Here is a 14,086-nt window from a genome sequence, read left to right on the forward strand (position 1 = left end):
CAGGAAAGGACTTAGAAATAAGGGGAATCGGACAGTAAATGAGGTTGTTTGTTATTGTGTGTTTTCCTATTTTAAACATCTTGTCAGTGTTTCAACAATTTATTAGCTGGGCCACCCGAATTCAAAAGTTCAAAAGTTTACCCCAAAGGTGTTTCTCCCCCACCCACCCCTTAAAAAGGCAACTGGACTTTCTTGGGGTTTTTCTTTTTTGCTTCTCATCCAAGAAGCCAATTCCTCTGTCCCTTCAATCACCCTCTTTTCCTTTTGAAAACTCTTGCTGTTTTGGCAATAAAAAATGTATGTGTTTTGAATTGCCACCAGGACATTTCCTAACCAGCTTTTAATGTCTTCATTAGCCAGTGAGCCAGTCTGGTGGGAAGGCTTCGTCACATGCCAATCCAGTGAGTAAAAAGCTGATTTTATTGGCTAGAATAATTGCTTGGGCTTAATGGCAGGTGTGATCTGCCTTTCAGCTGGTCCTTATCTCAAGGTGAAAATAGTCTATGTAATGTTTTGATTAAAGCCTACACTGACTTTACCTGAACTATCTAGCTTTTCCATCGCCTTTCCGTGGAATCGATTTGTGGTTGCTGCCCACCAATTGCCCTTTTTAAACAAATGCTTGTCACAGGACAGGAAATTTCCAGATGAACCTCGTTCTGTGTTGGATCTGACCTTGATAATGCTCGCCTTTATAGTCTGTTTAATGCTCTTGGCTAAAAGCCGGGTTAAAAATTAGAAGGCAAATGATCAAAGTGACTTTGGAAATGTTTATTTGGAAAAAAATATAATAATAATCCCATGCATAACTTTTGGTTAGGGAGGTGGGGTGTGTGTGTGTCATTTTTCCAGGCAGTCCTTGAATTACAACCATTCATTTAGTGACGGTTTAAAGTTACTACAGCACTGAAAAAAACTCTGTTAATCTGTACATCTGTAAAAGGGACATATGTCCATTTTTCGCTTTTACAACCGTTGCAGCCTTCTCCATGGTCACATGATCAAAATCTGGGTGCTTGGCAACTGGCATGGACTTATGACAGTTGTATTGTCCTGGGTTCAAGTGCAACCTTCCCACCTGGCTTCCGATAAGCAAAGTCAAGCCAGATTCACGTAATGACCGCATGATTCCCTTACCAACGGGCAGTGCTTTGTTTAACAACACGGCCAGAAAATGAAGCACAATTCGTTTAACAGCTGCCTTGCTTAGCCATGGTTATTTTGGGCTCAATTGTGATCATAAGTCGAGGACAATCTGTAATTGTCTTTGTAGCCCCACTGGAAAACATTTACCCAGTCAGACTAGAACTACACTTTAACTGAGATAAGGTATAATAATGATAGTATCTTCCCTCTTTCTTATATTCCAGTAAGTCAGGAAGAAGCCGACTTCTGAGCCCCTTTCAAAATTTACCTTGTTTCCCAGGACTAAAGAATATTTTATCCCCCTTGCATGTTTCTTGTAAGGTTTCTCCTTACAGATTTGCTTGTGTGAAGCCCAATTTATCACCTCAATAATTATTTATGTTTTCCCCTCTCCATCCCCACCCCTCCCAAAAACAGGTGTCAGGAAACAGTTCAAATACTGAAGATGGATCGCCAAATATGAATATGATCTACCCAGTAAGTGAAGATGGATGTAATATTTTAAAAATACAGATTTGGGTCCCACCCTAGGCAAAAGTTAGTTGTGAATGTATCAAGTCTATACAGGTGGACTTTGCTTAGTCACTGCCTTGTGCAGTGACTGTTTCAAGTTACGACCCTGTTGCAAAAAAACAAAACAAAACATTGCAACCCAGGGGTGCTTTGACAAGCTTCACAATATCTCTCAGTCCTGCAGTTGCCATTGCAATCACGTGTAGGATCTGAGCTGTTCCCATTTGAAGCCATGCGCTTAATTTGGCATCTTAACAGCAACGGGGCTTCCGTAAAGTTGTGCCTGCTAAATCCTTCTTCACAGCCGTGCAGAGAAAATGCGTCTTTTGCTTTGCCCAATTTGCTTAATATCAAGTTTAGGGCAAGTGTGTCCAACCTTGGCAACTGTTAAGACTTGTGGATTTCAAATCCCAGAATTCCTCAGCTAGCCCTGCAACTGCCTTGTGCAGCCCTGCTGGCTGGGGAATTCTGGGAGTTGAAGTCCACAGGTTTTAAAGTTGCCAAGGTTGGACATCCCTGTAATTTATATAGAATGGGATGGGATGGAATGGGATGTGATGGAATGGAATGGAATGGAATGGAATGGAATGGAATAGAATAGAATAGAATAGAATAGAATAGAATAGAATAGAATAGAATAGAATAGAACCTTGGAGGTCTTCTAGTCCAACCCCCTGCCTTGGCAGGAAACCCTACACCACTTCAGACAGATGGTTACCCCACATCTTTTAAAAAACTTCCAGTGTTGGAGCATCCACAACTTTTGGAGGTAAATTGTTCCACTGATTAATTGTTCTAACCATCAGGAAATGTCTCCTTAGTTCTAAGTTGCTTCTCTCCTTGATTAGTTTCCACTCATTGCTTCTTGTCCTACCCTCAGGTGCTTTGGAGCATAGCTTGACTCCCTCTTCTTTGGGGCAGCCCCTGGGATATTGGAAGTCTGCTATCATATCTCCCCTAGTCTTTCTTTTCATCAAACTAGACATATTCAATTTCTGCAACTGTTCTTTATATGTTTTAGCCTCCAGTCCCCTAATCCTCTTTGTTGCTCTTCTCTGCACTCTTTCTAGAGTCTCAACGTCTTTTTTATATATCGTGGTGACCAAAACTGAATGCAGTATATTCCAAGTGTGGCCTTATAAAGTAGTATTAACATGTCACGTGATCTTGATTCTATCCCTCTGTTTATACTGGCATGCACAATATTTTAAAACAATAGTAATAATAAGTCCTCTGCTACTAGTCTGACGTGAAAATATTTGCTAACTCTTGCTTAAATCCTTCTCTTTTTTTTACCAGTATTATGCCTACTGCTGCATTCTGGGCTTCATTGCATGCTCCGTGTTCCTTCGAATGAGTTTTGAACTCAAGCTAATGTTGCTCTCGGGAGCCATCGTGGGGTATTTCGTCATATTTAACAGCAACCCAAGTGTCACCTGCGACCAGGAATGCGCCGAGAAGTAGGAAGAACTTGTTATCTTGAGAGTAACTTTGCCAGGGGGTGGGCTGAGGTGGGGTGAGAGCCATAATGAAGTCATATTGAAAGAGATCGAGTTATTCAGGTCTGTGGGGACTATTTTAAGATGCCGTTTCCCACCTGAAAACATTGTGGTGGTGCCTATTGCTTGGACTGAGTGCTACAAAATGTGATAAGGGCCCACTGGATTGTTTCTTTGATGTCGCTATTGTAAATAGCATTCGCCTTTCTTCTAGTTGCATTCTTTATTTTGAGCACTGAAATGAAAGTTCTAACAAGTTTGAAGTGACCTCACATTTCTCCTTCCTTCCTTCTTCCCTCCCTCCCTCCCTCTCTCTCTCCCAACACACATCCTCTCTCTTTCTCTCCTTCTGTTCATTCCTTCCTCCCTTCCCTCCTTCACACAAATACGCTTCCTCTCTCCTCCCTCCCCTCCCTTCCTTCCTCTCTCTTTCTCTCCTTTTGTTCTTTCCTTCCTCCCACTCTCCCTCTCCTTCACACAAACATATTTCCTCTCTCCTTCCTTCCTTCCTTCCTTCCTTCCTTCCTTCCTTCCTTCCTTCCTTCCTTCCTTCCTTCCTTCCTTCTTTCCTGAAAACCACTTCACTATTTCTCTTGAGGAAGATACTTTTAACAAATATTAGTGCAAGTTTTCTTTCTTATGCATAATGTAGTTCAGACTTTGGGATCTTTTCAATCATAAGCATGTGTATTTCATGCAATTGTTCTAATTTGTTCTTTTATTTCCCACTTCAGGCTTTTTATAAAAAATCCCAAAGTGATGATCAATTTGTACCTGGCACTCTTTTATATAACTCTGGTTCTGTTGTCCAAGCAGGTATGGATTTTTCTGGGGCTTATGTTCTATATCACCTCAAATTTTCAGCCCAGTAACTGGGAAAGTTGACCCCAATACCAAGAAGTGTCCTTCTGTCACTCATTATTGTTCTTTACATCTGTCACTGTCATTGTCGTTTGTTCACAGAACAAATGTATCAAATCACAAGGTACACAATAGAAACTCAACTGTGAATAACTAAAACGTAGATCTCCTTTAAAACTTGGAAAATAACCTAATTATATTGCAAAATTTTCCCCCAGTCCTCATGATAGAATAGTATCTGGTGACCTTTTCTGAGAATTCTGAAATTCTCAGAAATCTGTTAGGAGAAATGCATTTTCTTCCATAGAATAGCCAAAGTAATTAGCAAAGAGCAATCCAAAGTGGCACATTCAGTGTGATGAACAACTTAACAGAATAGGATGTTGATTCAACACATCCTCCATGGTGGAGTAGGACTCCTGTAAGCGAAAGCCATTGTTGCAAGAACATGAAGCTTGACGTTGACGTCACAATGGACTTTTGTCATTATTTTCTTAATGCACAATTTTAATGCTCAAAAACTATATGGAAAGAAGACAAGAGTAAAGCTTTTGAGCCATGGGGGTGTGACAGTGAAAGATATTGAATCAAACAAATTCCTTTTTCACGATAATATTGTTTTCTGATGGAACTCCAACTAGTGCCTTTGGTAACATCTGCTTCCTAATAGTGGAAATATATTATCCCCGTGTAGCTAGTGATGCTCACAAAATCAAAAAGAACAAATCCCAGCCCTTTGGTACACACATAAAGCATTCATTATAGTCTAATTTTCCCCTGAAAGGCACATTGCTATTTTAAAACTGCATTTAATTGTTTATCCCAAGGCATTGCTCTGGGATGTCTATATTGAATTAGCAATCATTTGATATTCTTCTTCTTAATAATTTTATTGTTTGAGCTGTATGCCTGTGAAGTGGCTATGATTGCGTGGATCTGAGCATAAATCCCCATAGATGCGTGTCTGTACAAATTTGGGGCCTTTATATTAAAATGTAATGGCAAATTATCCATCTACAACCATTACAGTTCAGGGGGAAAATGAACGGTGATTTAGATAGGGAGGCTTAAGTGCCAAAAAGCGGAAATGGACCATGTTGTATTTTTGTTGTTGTTAAGAAAATACAGAGCCTTATTCCCTTTAGAAGTACAATTTATTGTTTATATTTGTTGTACGCTGCCCAGAGTCACTTGCTCATCAAATGGGTGGCTCTGTAGATTAGATATAGAGATAGAGATAGAGATAGATAAAGAGACAGACAGACAGACAGATAATATAGTTGGGTAGGTAGGTAGGTGGGTAGGTAGGTAAAGAGATAGTGATAGAGTTTTGAGAGATAGATTATATAATTAGATAGATAGATAGATAGATAGATAGATAGATAGATAGATAGATAGATAGATAGATGATAGATAGATAGATAGATAGATAGATAGATAGATAGATAGATAGATAGATAGGTAGGTAGGTAGGTAGGTAGGTAGGTAAAGAGATAGTGATAGAGATTGAAGAGATAATTAGTTAGATTGTAAGATTGTTAGATAAATAGATGGATGGATGGATGGATGATAGGCAGATCCTATACATCTTAAAATTTATAGGAATCATTGAAACATGCAAGTCAATCAGATTAAGGGGATTGTATCTGGGTTGTCATAAATCAATTGTTTTCTAACCTTTCCAACATCAACATGGGATAAACTTTGTATTTGTTGCTGATAGTTTTGGTAACTGTCTGTTTGTTTGCAGATAGACTATTATTGTCGGCTAGACTGCCTGCAGAAAAACAAATTTAAAAAAGAACATGAGTCATTTGAAACCATGGAGAATGTAAACAGGCTACTGCTGGAAAACGTCCTCCCAGCTCATGTGGCGGCTCATTTTATTGGGGACAAATTAAATGAGGTATGGAAAAATTCACCGTAATATTACGTAGCAGATGTTCAGTTGAAGATGCTGGTAGCACTTCAATTGATCTTGAAGAGTTGGTCATCCTTGCCCTCAAATTAAGAAGAAAGCAGTAGGGTCCTAGGTACTAAGAGAAAACATTCTCAGTGGCTGGTTCATATAACGCAAGGGTCTTCAAACTTGGCAAGTTTAAGACTTGTGGACCTCAACTCCCAGAATTCCTGAGCTAGCATGACTGGAGGAGGAATTCTGGGAGTTGAAGTCCACAAGTCTTAAAGCTGTCAAGTTTGAAGACCCCTGATACAACCCATTAAGCCTGGCTCCTTGATTAAGTCACCATGATTATGTTTAGGCATAATAGTAGGTCATAAACCATGATTTACAAGCCACAGAGCCTGGATTCCCATAACAGATTAAGCCAAAACTAGATTATAGTATAATAGAATAGAATAGAATAGAATAGAATAGAATAGAATAGAATAGAATAGAATAGAATAGAATAGAATTCTTTATTGGCAAAGTGTGATTGGACACACAAGGACTTTGTCTTGGTGCAAATGCTCTCAGTGCACATAAAAGAAAAGATATATTCGTCAAGAGTCAGGAATCATCAGGTACAACACTAAATAGTCATAGGGTACATTAAGCAATCAAATAATACTGGGAAATAGTCAATATAAAGTGACAAAGTTACAGTCATACAGTCATACAGTCACAAGTGGGAGGGGATGAGTGATAAGAAGTGATGAGAAGATTAATAGTAATGGTAATGCAGACTTAGTAAATAGTTGGACAGTGTTGTGGGAATTATTTGTTTAGCAGAGTGTAACTAAGAATGTTTAGCAGGGTGTAACTAAGTAAATCACTTCAGGGTTATTGAAATATCATCCCACCCATAACTGTGGATCCAAAGGTTTGCAGTGCTCTTTTGAGGAAGATGCCACATAAGTATCATCCATCATCATAAACCTGTAGAACTTCAAGTTGTGTAAGAAGGATATTCATCTTAGGGAGTTACTTCTCAAGTGCTCATTGTGCACTATAGATTCTCAGGAGTGACCAAAGAAGAGTAACACCCCTTAGTACCAGTTGCTGTGACGAGCTCCTTTGTTGTAGCACCTAATTTTTGACTTGTGTGCAATTTCGGCGAACTAACCAGAGAGGAACTTGGTGTGTCCTTGTTGCCTTGGTTAACAAGGGTGGGTGGGTTGGAGGAGGTGGGAGTGGAGGCATAAAGTTGAAAGCAATTGTTCATGAACCTCTTACTGCATGTCCCTTAGGATTGGTATCATCAATCTTACGACTGCGTCTGTGTCATGTTTGCCTCAGTCCCTGACTTCAAGGTATTTTACACGGAGTGCGATGTCAACAAGGAAGGGCTGGAATGTCTTCGACTCCTGAATGAGATCATTGCTGATTTTGATGAGGTATCTCCTTTTATTGACTTTGGCTTCTGCAGTCCTCAGGGTTTCTCAAACCTTGGCAGCTTGCAGTTGTGCGGACTTCAACGTGCTGTCTGGGGAATGCTTCAAGCCCACACGCTCTTGAGAAACGCTACTCTACATAGTTAGATTTACTACTTGAGAATCTGTTCCTGAAATATTTAGAAGCGTTTGTTCACCTGTGTGATATATCCATGCCTCAGGCTTAGTAGGCTCCAGCTGAAGTAGACGAGAATGAAAGATAGATCCAACTCCCACATGAGGTTTTGGAGGTTGGTGGATGATGGGTGCGTCTCAGCAAGTGGCAGTCCCAAGCTAACCTTGCCTGAACTGGAAACCCTAGAAAGATCAGGCCTGGTTAGTACAGATAGTCCAGAGGTGGGTATTCAGCAGGTTCTGACCAGTTCTGGAGAACCGGTAGTGGAAATTTTGAGTAGTTCAGAGAACCAGCAAATACCACCTCTGACTGGCCCAGCCCCTATCTATTCTCCACCTCCCAAGTCCCAGCTGATTGGCTGGGTCTTCTTTGGTTGCCCTGCACAGGAGAACAGAGCTGGAAAGCGGGTTAGTGGGGTGGGGAGGGAAGGGGGCTTTTGTAGTATGTTTCCCCTGCTACCCCCACCAAGCCACGCCCACTAAGCCACGCCCACAGAACTGGTAGCAAAAACAATTTGAATCCCACCACTGAGATAGTCCCTGACTTACCCCACACCCCACAAATTTCTGTTGCTAAGTGAGACACTTCTCAAGTGAGTTTCCCATTTTACAATATTTCTTGCCATAGTTGTTAAGTGAATCGCTGCAGTTGAGAAGCTAGCAACCTGGTTGTTAAGTGAATGTGGCTTCTCTATTGACTTTGCTTGTCAGAAGGTCACAAAAAGTGATCGTATGACCCCGGGGCCACGGCAACCGTTATAAATATGAGTCAGTTGCCAAGCATTTTGAATTTTGACCATACGCTGGTGGGAACATTGCGACGGTTGTAAGTGCCGTTGTCACTTCAAATTTCACTAAACAAATGGTTATAAATTGAGGATTGTCTGTAACTGAATAAGGCACTGCCAGGTAAATACCAGAGTTATAGATTGGACTGGAAAGCTGAACAACTATCTGGCAGGAAGAAATGTTGCCAAGAAAAAAATAAATGGTTGTGACAATGAAGTCACCAGGAGTTTGATTGAAAGGGCTTGTTGTTGTTGTTGTTATTCACAAAAAAACTACAGTGTGCACAGCAAACAAGATAACTATGCTGGGTTTCATATCACAAATCATTCTGAGAGTCGAAAGCATATAAAACAATCTCAAATCACGCACATCAATCACCTAAATTCTATCCTTAAGATGTCTGCAAAAAATCGAAAATATGAGACTGAATTCAGTATCTGCAAAAGCTCTTAACCTGAGTTGGATAATTTTTCCAGAGAATTTAGCGTTTCCTACCACTAAGTGAAGGAATTGACAACTCCTAAATACTATGCTTTTCTTCTTTCATCAACAGCTGCTGCTAAAGCCTAAATTTAGTGGGGTTGAAAAAATCAAAACTATTGGGAGCACATACATGGCAGCATCTGGACTCTGTGTGGTACCTGGTCAAGAGAATAATGTGGTAAGTGTCCTTTTTGAAGGGTTCATTCCTCGGATCTCACCTCCCAGAATTCTTTGAGCTGAAGTCCATGCATCTTCAAGTTCACTTCATATCATAATTTTGAAATAACTTGCAGTTCTGCTAGGGACGCGGTGGCTGAGGGCTAAGATGCTGAGCTTGTCAATCAGAAAGGTTGGCAGTTCGGCGGTTCGAATCCCTAGCGCCACATAATGGAATGAGCTCCCATTACTTGTCCCAGCTTCCGCCAACCTAGCAGTTTGAAAGTACATAAAAATGCAAGTAGAAAAATAGGGACCACTTTGGTGGGAAGGTAACAGCGTTCCGTGCGCCTTTGGGCATTTAGTCATGCCAGCCACATGACCATGGAGACATCTTTGTACAGCACTGGCTCTTTGGCTTTGTAACAGAGATGAGCACTGCCCCCTAGAGCCAGATACAACTAACGTAGGTGCAAGGGGAACCTTTACCTTTTACATTTCTGCTATTGAGTGCCATGACGTGTCTCTTTCCACCATCTGTTTAGGATCAAGAAAAACAGTGTGCTCAAATTGGTATCATGGTGGAATTTGCAATGGCCTTGATGACTAAACTAGATGGCATCAACCGCCATTCGTTCAACAATTTCCGTCTACGTGTCGGTAAGTTTGGGAAGAGGTGGGCATCTCCTAGATCTCAAGAGTGGGACTCTATTTTATTTAGGTTACACTGATGGTTTTCTTCCAAGTTTCGGTACAACTTGTGTACACTTTATACCATACATTTATTTTCTCCTTCACCATCCTGTTTATGCAGGCATCAATCATGGGCCAGTAGTAGCTGGTGTGATCGGTGCTCGCAAGCCCCAGTATGATATTTGGGGAAACACAGTCAACGTTGCCAGCAGAATGGAGACCACTGGGGAACTTGGAAAAATCCAGGTAAGAAAAGATGGGAAAATTTGGATTTTGATAGAAGGAAACTTCAACAATGACTATTATGTAGAACATGGAGATAGCAATAGCACTTAAACTTATATACCACTTTACAGTGCTTTACAGCCCTCTCTGAGCAGTTTACAGAGTCAGCCTATTGCCCCCAACAATTTGGGTCCTCATTTTACTGACCTCGGAAGAATGGAAGGCTGAATCAATCTTGAGGCTGGTGAGATTTGAACTGTGAAATTGCAGGGAGCCAGCAGGCAGTAGAAGTCGCCTGCAGTACTGCACTCTAACCATTGCGCCACCTTGACTCATAAGATAAATTCAGCCAAGCCAGGTAGCTCTTAACTACTGGAAAATATGGGGATTTTTTTTTTTTTTGCCACAGCTGTAAGGATTTGTTTCTATGATCCATATTTAGCTTTGACCCTGCAATTAAAGTTAACTGATTTTATAAGTTCTTATGGAGGTGCTAGCAAAAAAAAACCAGGGTCCAAAATCAATCAAATATTCATTGTGGATTTTGAATGGTCTCTCAATTTTTGTTTCACGCGCAGGTTACAGAAGAGACGTGCAAAATATTGGAGAGCTTGGGGTATGCTTGCGAATGCCGAGGACTGATTAACGTGAAGGGAAAGGGAGAACTGATCACGTACTTTGTCTGCACCGATACAGCCAAATCCCAAGTTTTTTGACTCGAGCGAGAAGATGCTGAAAAAATTATGGTCGAAGTATCTCGATGGACTTCGCATTTATTTTTAGCAACCATGAAATTTTGTCTCCTTGTGTAAAGGAGTTCGCGCTGAACGACTAACCGTGCTGGCCTTTTGCATCTCAAGAGAAGAACGCAAGGGGTTCTTGAAAGATGTTTACGGTTGAGTCTCGTTGAGTCTACCGTTGAGTCTAGTTGAGTTTAACCTGATGCCACTTTTGTTTTCCTGCCACAGAGGACTCAGAAATGTCTGTGGACTGGCAGTCAAGCAAGAGTATTGCTTGGTTCGAGGTGTCCTACTCTTCTCCTTCCTCCTTGCCCTTTCGTGTGGATAGATTGACGGTTGCGAGAGCACTGCCTTGAGCAAAACTGAAGATGACGAGAGACCAGATTGGAGTCTGGACCTTAAAGGCCCTTTTAGGTGGAACTGTCATCTGCTCTGCCATTAATCTGTCATTAAACTAATCAAGGAGAGAAGCAACCTAGAACCAAGGAGAAATTTCCTGACAGTTAAAACAAAGAGTGGAACAACTTGCCTCAGAAGTTGTAAATTCTCCAAGTCTGGAAGTTTTTAAGAAGAGCCTGGGTAGCCATTTGTCTGAAGTGGTGTAGGGTTTCCTGCCTAGGCAAGAGGTTGGACTAGAAGACCTCCAAGATCTTTTCCAACTCTGTTATTTTATTCTATTCTATTCAAATTTGTGATTCCTCCTCTCTTGCTACGGATACCCCAAAACCGCACTTTCACTTTTCTCCTCAACGAACATTTTGAGACTCAAAAAAACCAAAACATTTTCCTTGCGCTCCTTCTATACCCTCCCAAAATAAATGAGACCTGTGTTTTTCATCGCTACTTACCTCTTTCCTGTTCTAGAAGGAACAGCCTAAGGGAGAACCATCCCAGCTAATGCAGATTTGCTTTTCTGGAATTCACTTCTTGGGCTTGGTATCAAAGACTCGAGGATTTGAGCCTTAAATGTGCTTATTTTGGGAGGTGGGGGGTGGGGTTTGAAGCATTTTTCTTCCTTTCGCTCTTGTTTGTCTTTGCAAGATGCTATTTGAGTCCAACAGCCATTCGGTGGCCTAGAATAATGTGTCAGTGTAAAATTCACATTCTTTCTTAAACAGCAAACCCTGCTTATATAAATTATGTGCAACTCCTACTACAAGTGCGTTGCTAATCCTAAAACAGAATGATGGGATAATTCCCGGAATGGGTTGCGGTGTAGAGAAGCTATCGAGCTCTTTTTCTTTTCCTGGGTGTCAGAAACACCTTCATAATTTTGAGTGACGTAGAGCATTATGGACGATGACTCCATGTCCATGGCAGCTTTTGTACCACACAGTAAGTAAAACTGTCCTTATCCTACTGCTGAATTTTATCTAGTTTTGCGACCAAAATGAATGAGAAGCGGGCCAACTGCAGGTAGTCCCTTGACTTATGACCTCCAATCGGGACCAGAATTTCCATTGCTAAGCCAGGTGGCTTTTAAGCAAACCGTGCCTGATTTTATGTCTGTATTGCCATGGTTGTTAAGCAAGTCAATTCAGGGTCATTACACAAACCCAGCTTACTGTATTTATTTCGCTTGTTGGAAGCCAGCTGGGAAGGTGGCCAATAGCGATCGCGTGACCCTGAGAAGCTATGACTAAGCGGGGTTTGCCAAGTGCCCAGATTTGGATTGTGTGTTTCCGTGGAGATGCTGCATTGGTTGTGAGAACAAGGACCAAGTTGCTTTTTTTCCAGAGTCATCGGAAATCTGAACAGGCACTAAATGAATGGTGGTGACTTGAGGACTATCTGTACTGTGTCCAACGTTGTCGATGTCTCTTCCTATTCTTCATCTCTAGTCTTATTTCAAAGTGGGATTCTGAGCCGTGGTGGCGCAGTGGTTAGAGTGCAGTACTACTTCTGCTGCCTGCCGGCTGCCTGCAATTTGGCAGATCGAATCCCGCCAGGCTCAAGGTTGACTCAGCCTTCCATCCTTCCAAGGTGTGTAAAATGAGGACCCAGATTGTTGGGGGCAAGAGGCTGACTCCTATGAACAAGGAATTTCCAACCTTGGCAACTTTAAGACTTCTTCAATTCCCAGAATTCCTCAGTCAGCTTTGCTCCCAGAAAATCTGGGAGTTGAAGTCCACAAGTCTTAAAGTTGCCACAGTTGGGGATCCCTGGTATAAACCGTTTAGAGAGGGCTGCAAAGCACTGTAAAGCGGTATATAAGTCTAAGTGCTGTTGCTAAGTTGCCGTTCTGCTTTTTGTATCAGGAATTCCTGAAGAATCCCATCAGCTGTTTTTTTAAAGTGTTACTCATCTGTACCATCAACTGAAGATAGGTTTTTGACTACATGCAAAGCCGCTCCACAAAATAGGACAAAACTGTGATGCCTTTCAGGAATCGCTTGAGGGGGGAGGAAATCATGTTTTTTTAAAGCATGAGAAGAATGCCACTCGTGAAATGAAATTGACAAAAGAGTCTGAAAGAATGCTGCCTTATCTATAAATTAGTTTCTTTTAGGTGGGATTGTGGAATTGGACACACAACTGCAAAAAAAAGCGGGGTGTTTTGTTCGACACCACCAATATTGAGCAAAATTAGGGCAACCAATTGGAAGAATTACCTGTTTTTGCATAAAATAACAAGCAGGAACAAACGTGTTTATTTAAGATGATATCTAAAGTACTAGTGACTTTATGTTAACTAGTATTAAGAGCTACCTATATTTTGCTGTGGTTTTATTTCTGTTAGATCCTGCTAGTAAAGGCTTTTTAGAATGCATTTTAGGTATAAAGGTATATAACGTTAAAGAAATTGGAGTATCCTCTAGGCTAGAGTGAATCTATTAATGAGGACTGATTCATTAAAAAAAAAGTTTCACAGGGCAGTTCAATGGCAAATCCTTTTACGCTAAACTCCGTGTGCGCCCTTATTGTGTTCATTATAATTACTGTGTAATTAATATGTGGAGGATGAATTTCCTATGTTTCATGATGGGAACAAACTTCTAGTGAGGTCTTACTATAGATGAAGGACTTTTAGAAAGTCTTAGGGAGATTAAAGTAGATTATATTCAAGAGTATTAAGATAAGACAGTCCTGAGTAGTGTTAAAAAGGTCACACAACCATCTTTTTGTAATAACTGCACGTTCATGTGAATGATTACTTTTCCTTTCTTTTTCTTTTTTTAAAATTGTACATTTATTACAGGTTTGGTTTTTAAAATAAAATGCAGAAGTCAGAATGCTTCGGTTCAGAAATTCTCAGCTGCCTAACATTTCAAATCATTGTGTAACAACTGCTCATCCATGTATACGGACAGAAATGTTTTGCAAAATCTGAATTGTCTCTCTTGCATCATATTGCTGTCCGGGCAAACTGGTCTAAGCTTCCACTTTTTAAGTTTTCTGTATTAAAAGTTTCATGTTGTTTGATGTTATTTCTTCTGTACTTTATATAACAAATGGACATAAGGATCAGACAGT

At 40.8% G+C, this 14,086-nt stretch overlaps 1 protein-coding gene across 2 annotated transcripts in view; it reads left to right on the plus strand.

The window, feature by feature from the left end:
• The window catches only part of ADCY7 (adenylate cyclase 7), a 66,229-nt gene extending 52,191 nt beyond the window's left edge, over nucleotides 1–14,038 (plus strand). The window contains exons 18-27 of one of the 2 annotated variants that reach the window (XM_087940681.1): nucleotides 357–401; nucleotides 1,564–1,623; nucleotides 2,959–3,119; nucleotides 3,893–3,974; nucleotides 5,770–5,925; nucleotides 7,209–7,355; nucleotides 8,869–8,976; nucleotides 9,500–9,614; nucleotides 9,769–9,893; nucleotides 10,451–14,035. In XM_087940681.1, the coding sequence (XP_087796807.1) occupies nucleotides 357–401; nucleotides 1,564–1,623; nucleotides 2,959–3,119; nucleotides 3,893–3,974; nucleotides 5,770–5,925; nucleotides 7,209–7,355; nucleotides 8,869–8,976; nucleotides 9,500–9,614; nucleotides 9,769–9,893; nucleotides 10,451–10,588 (1,137 nt within the window). In that variant the 3' untranslated portion in view covers nucleotides 10,589–14,035. Of the gene's footprint in view, nucleotides 1–356; nucleotides 402–1,563; nucleotides 1,624–2,958; nucleotides 3,120–3,892; nucleotides 3,975–5,769; nucleotides 5,926–7,208; nucleotides 7,356–8,868; nucleotides 8,977–9,499; nucleotides 9,615–9,768; nucleotides 9,894–10,450 lie in introns of both variants that reach the window. The other variant, XM_087940683.1, reaches the window with a different exon arrangement.
• The last annotated feature ends 48 nt before the right edge of the window (nucleotides 14,039–14,086 follow it).

This window comes from Pseudonaja textilis, chromosome 11, assembly GCF_049901715.1.
Source record: "Pseudonaja textilis isolate UNSWEBS1 chromosome 11, rPseTex1.2, whole genome shotgun sequence".
NCBI classification, from domain to species: Eukaryota; Metazoa; Chordata; class Lepidosauria; order Squamata; family Elapidae; genus Pseudonaja; species Pseudonaja textilis.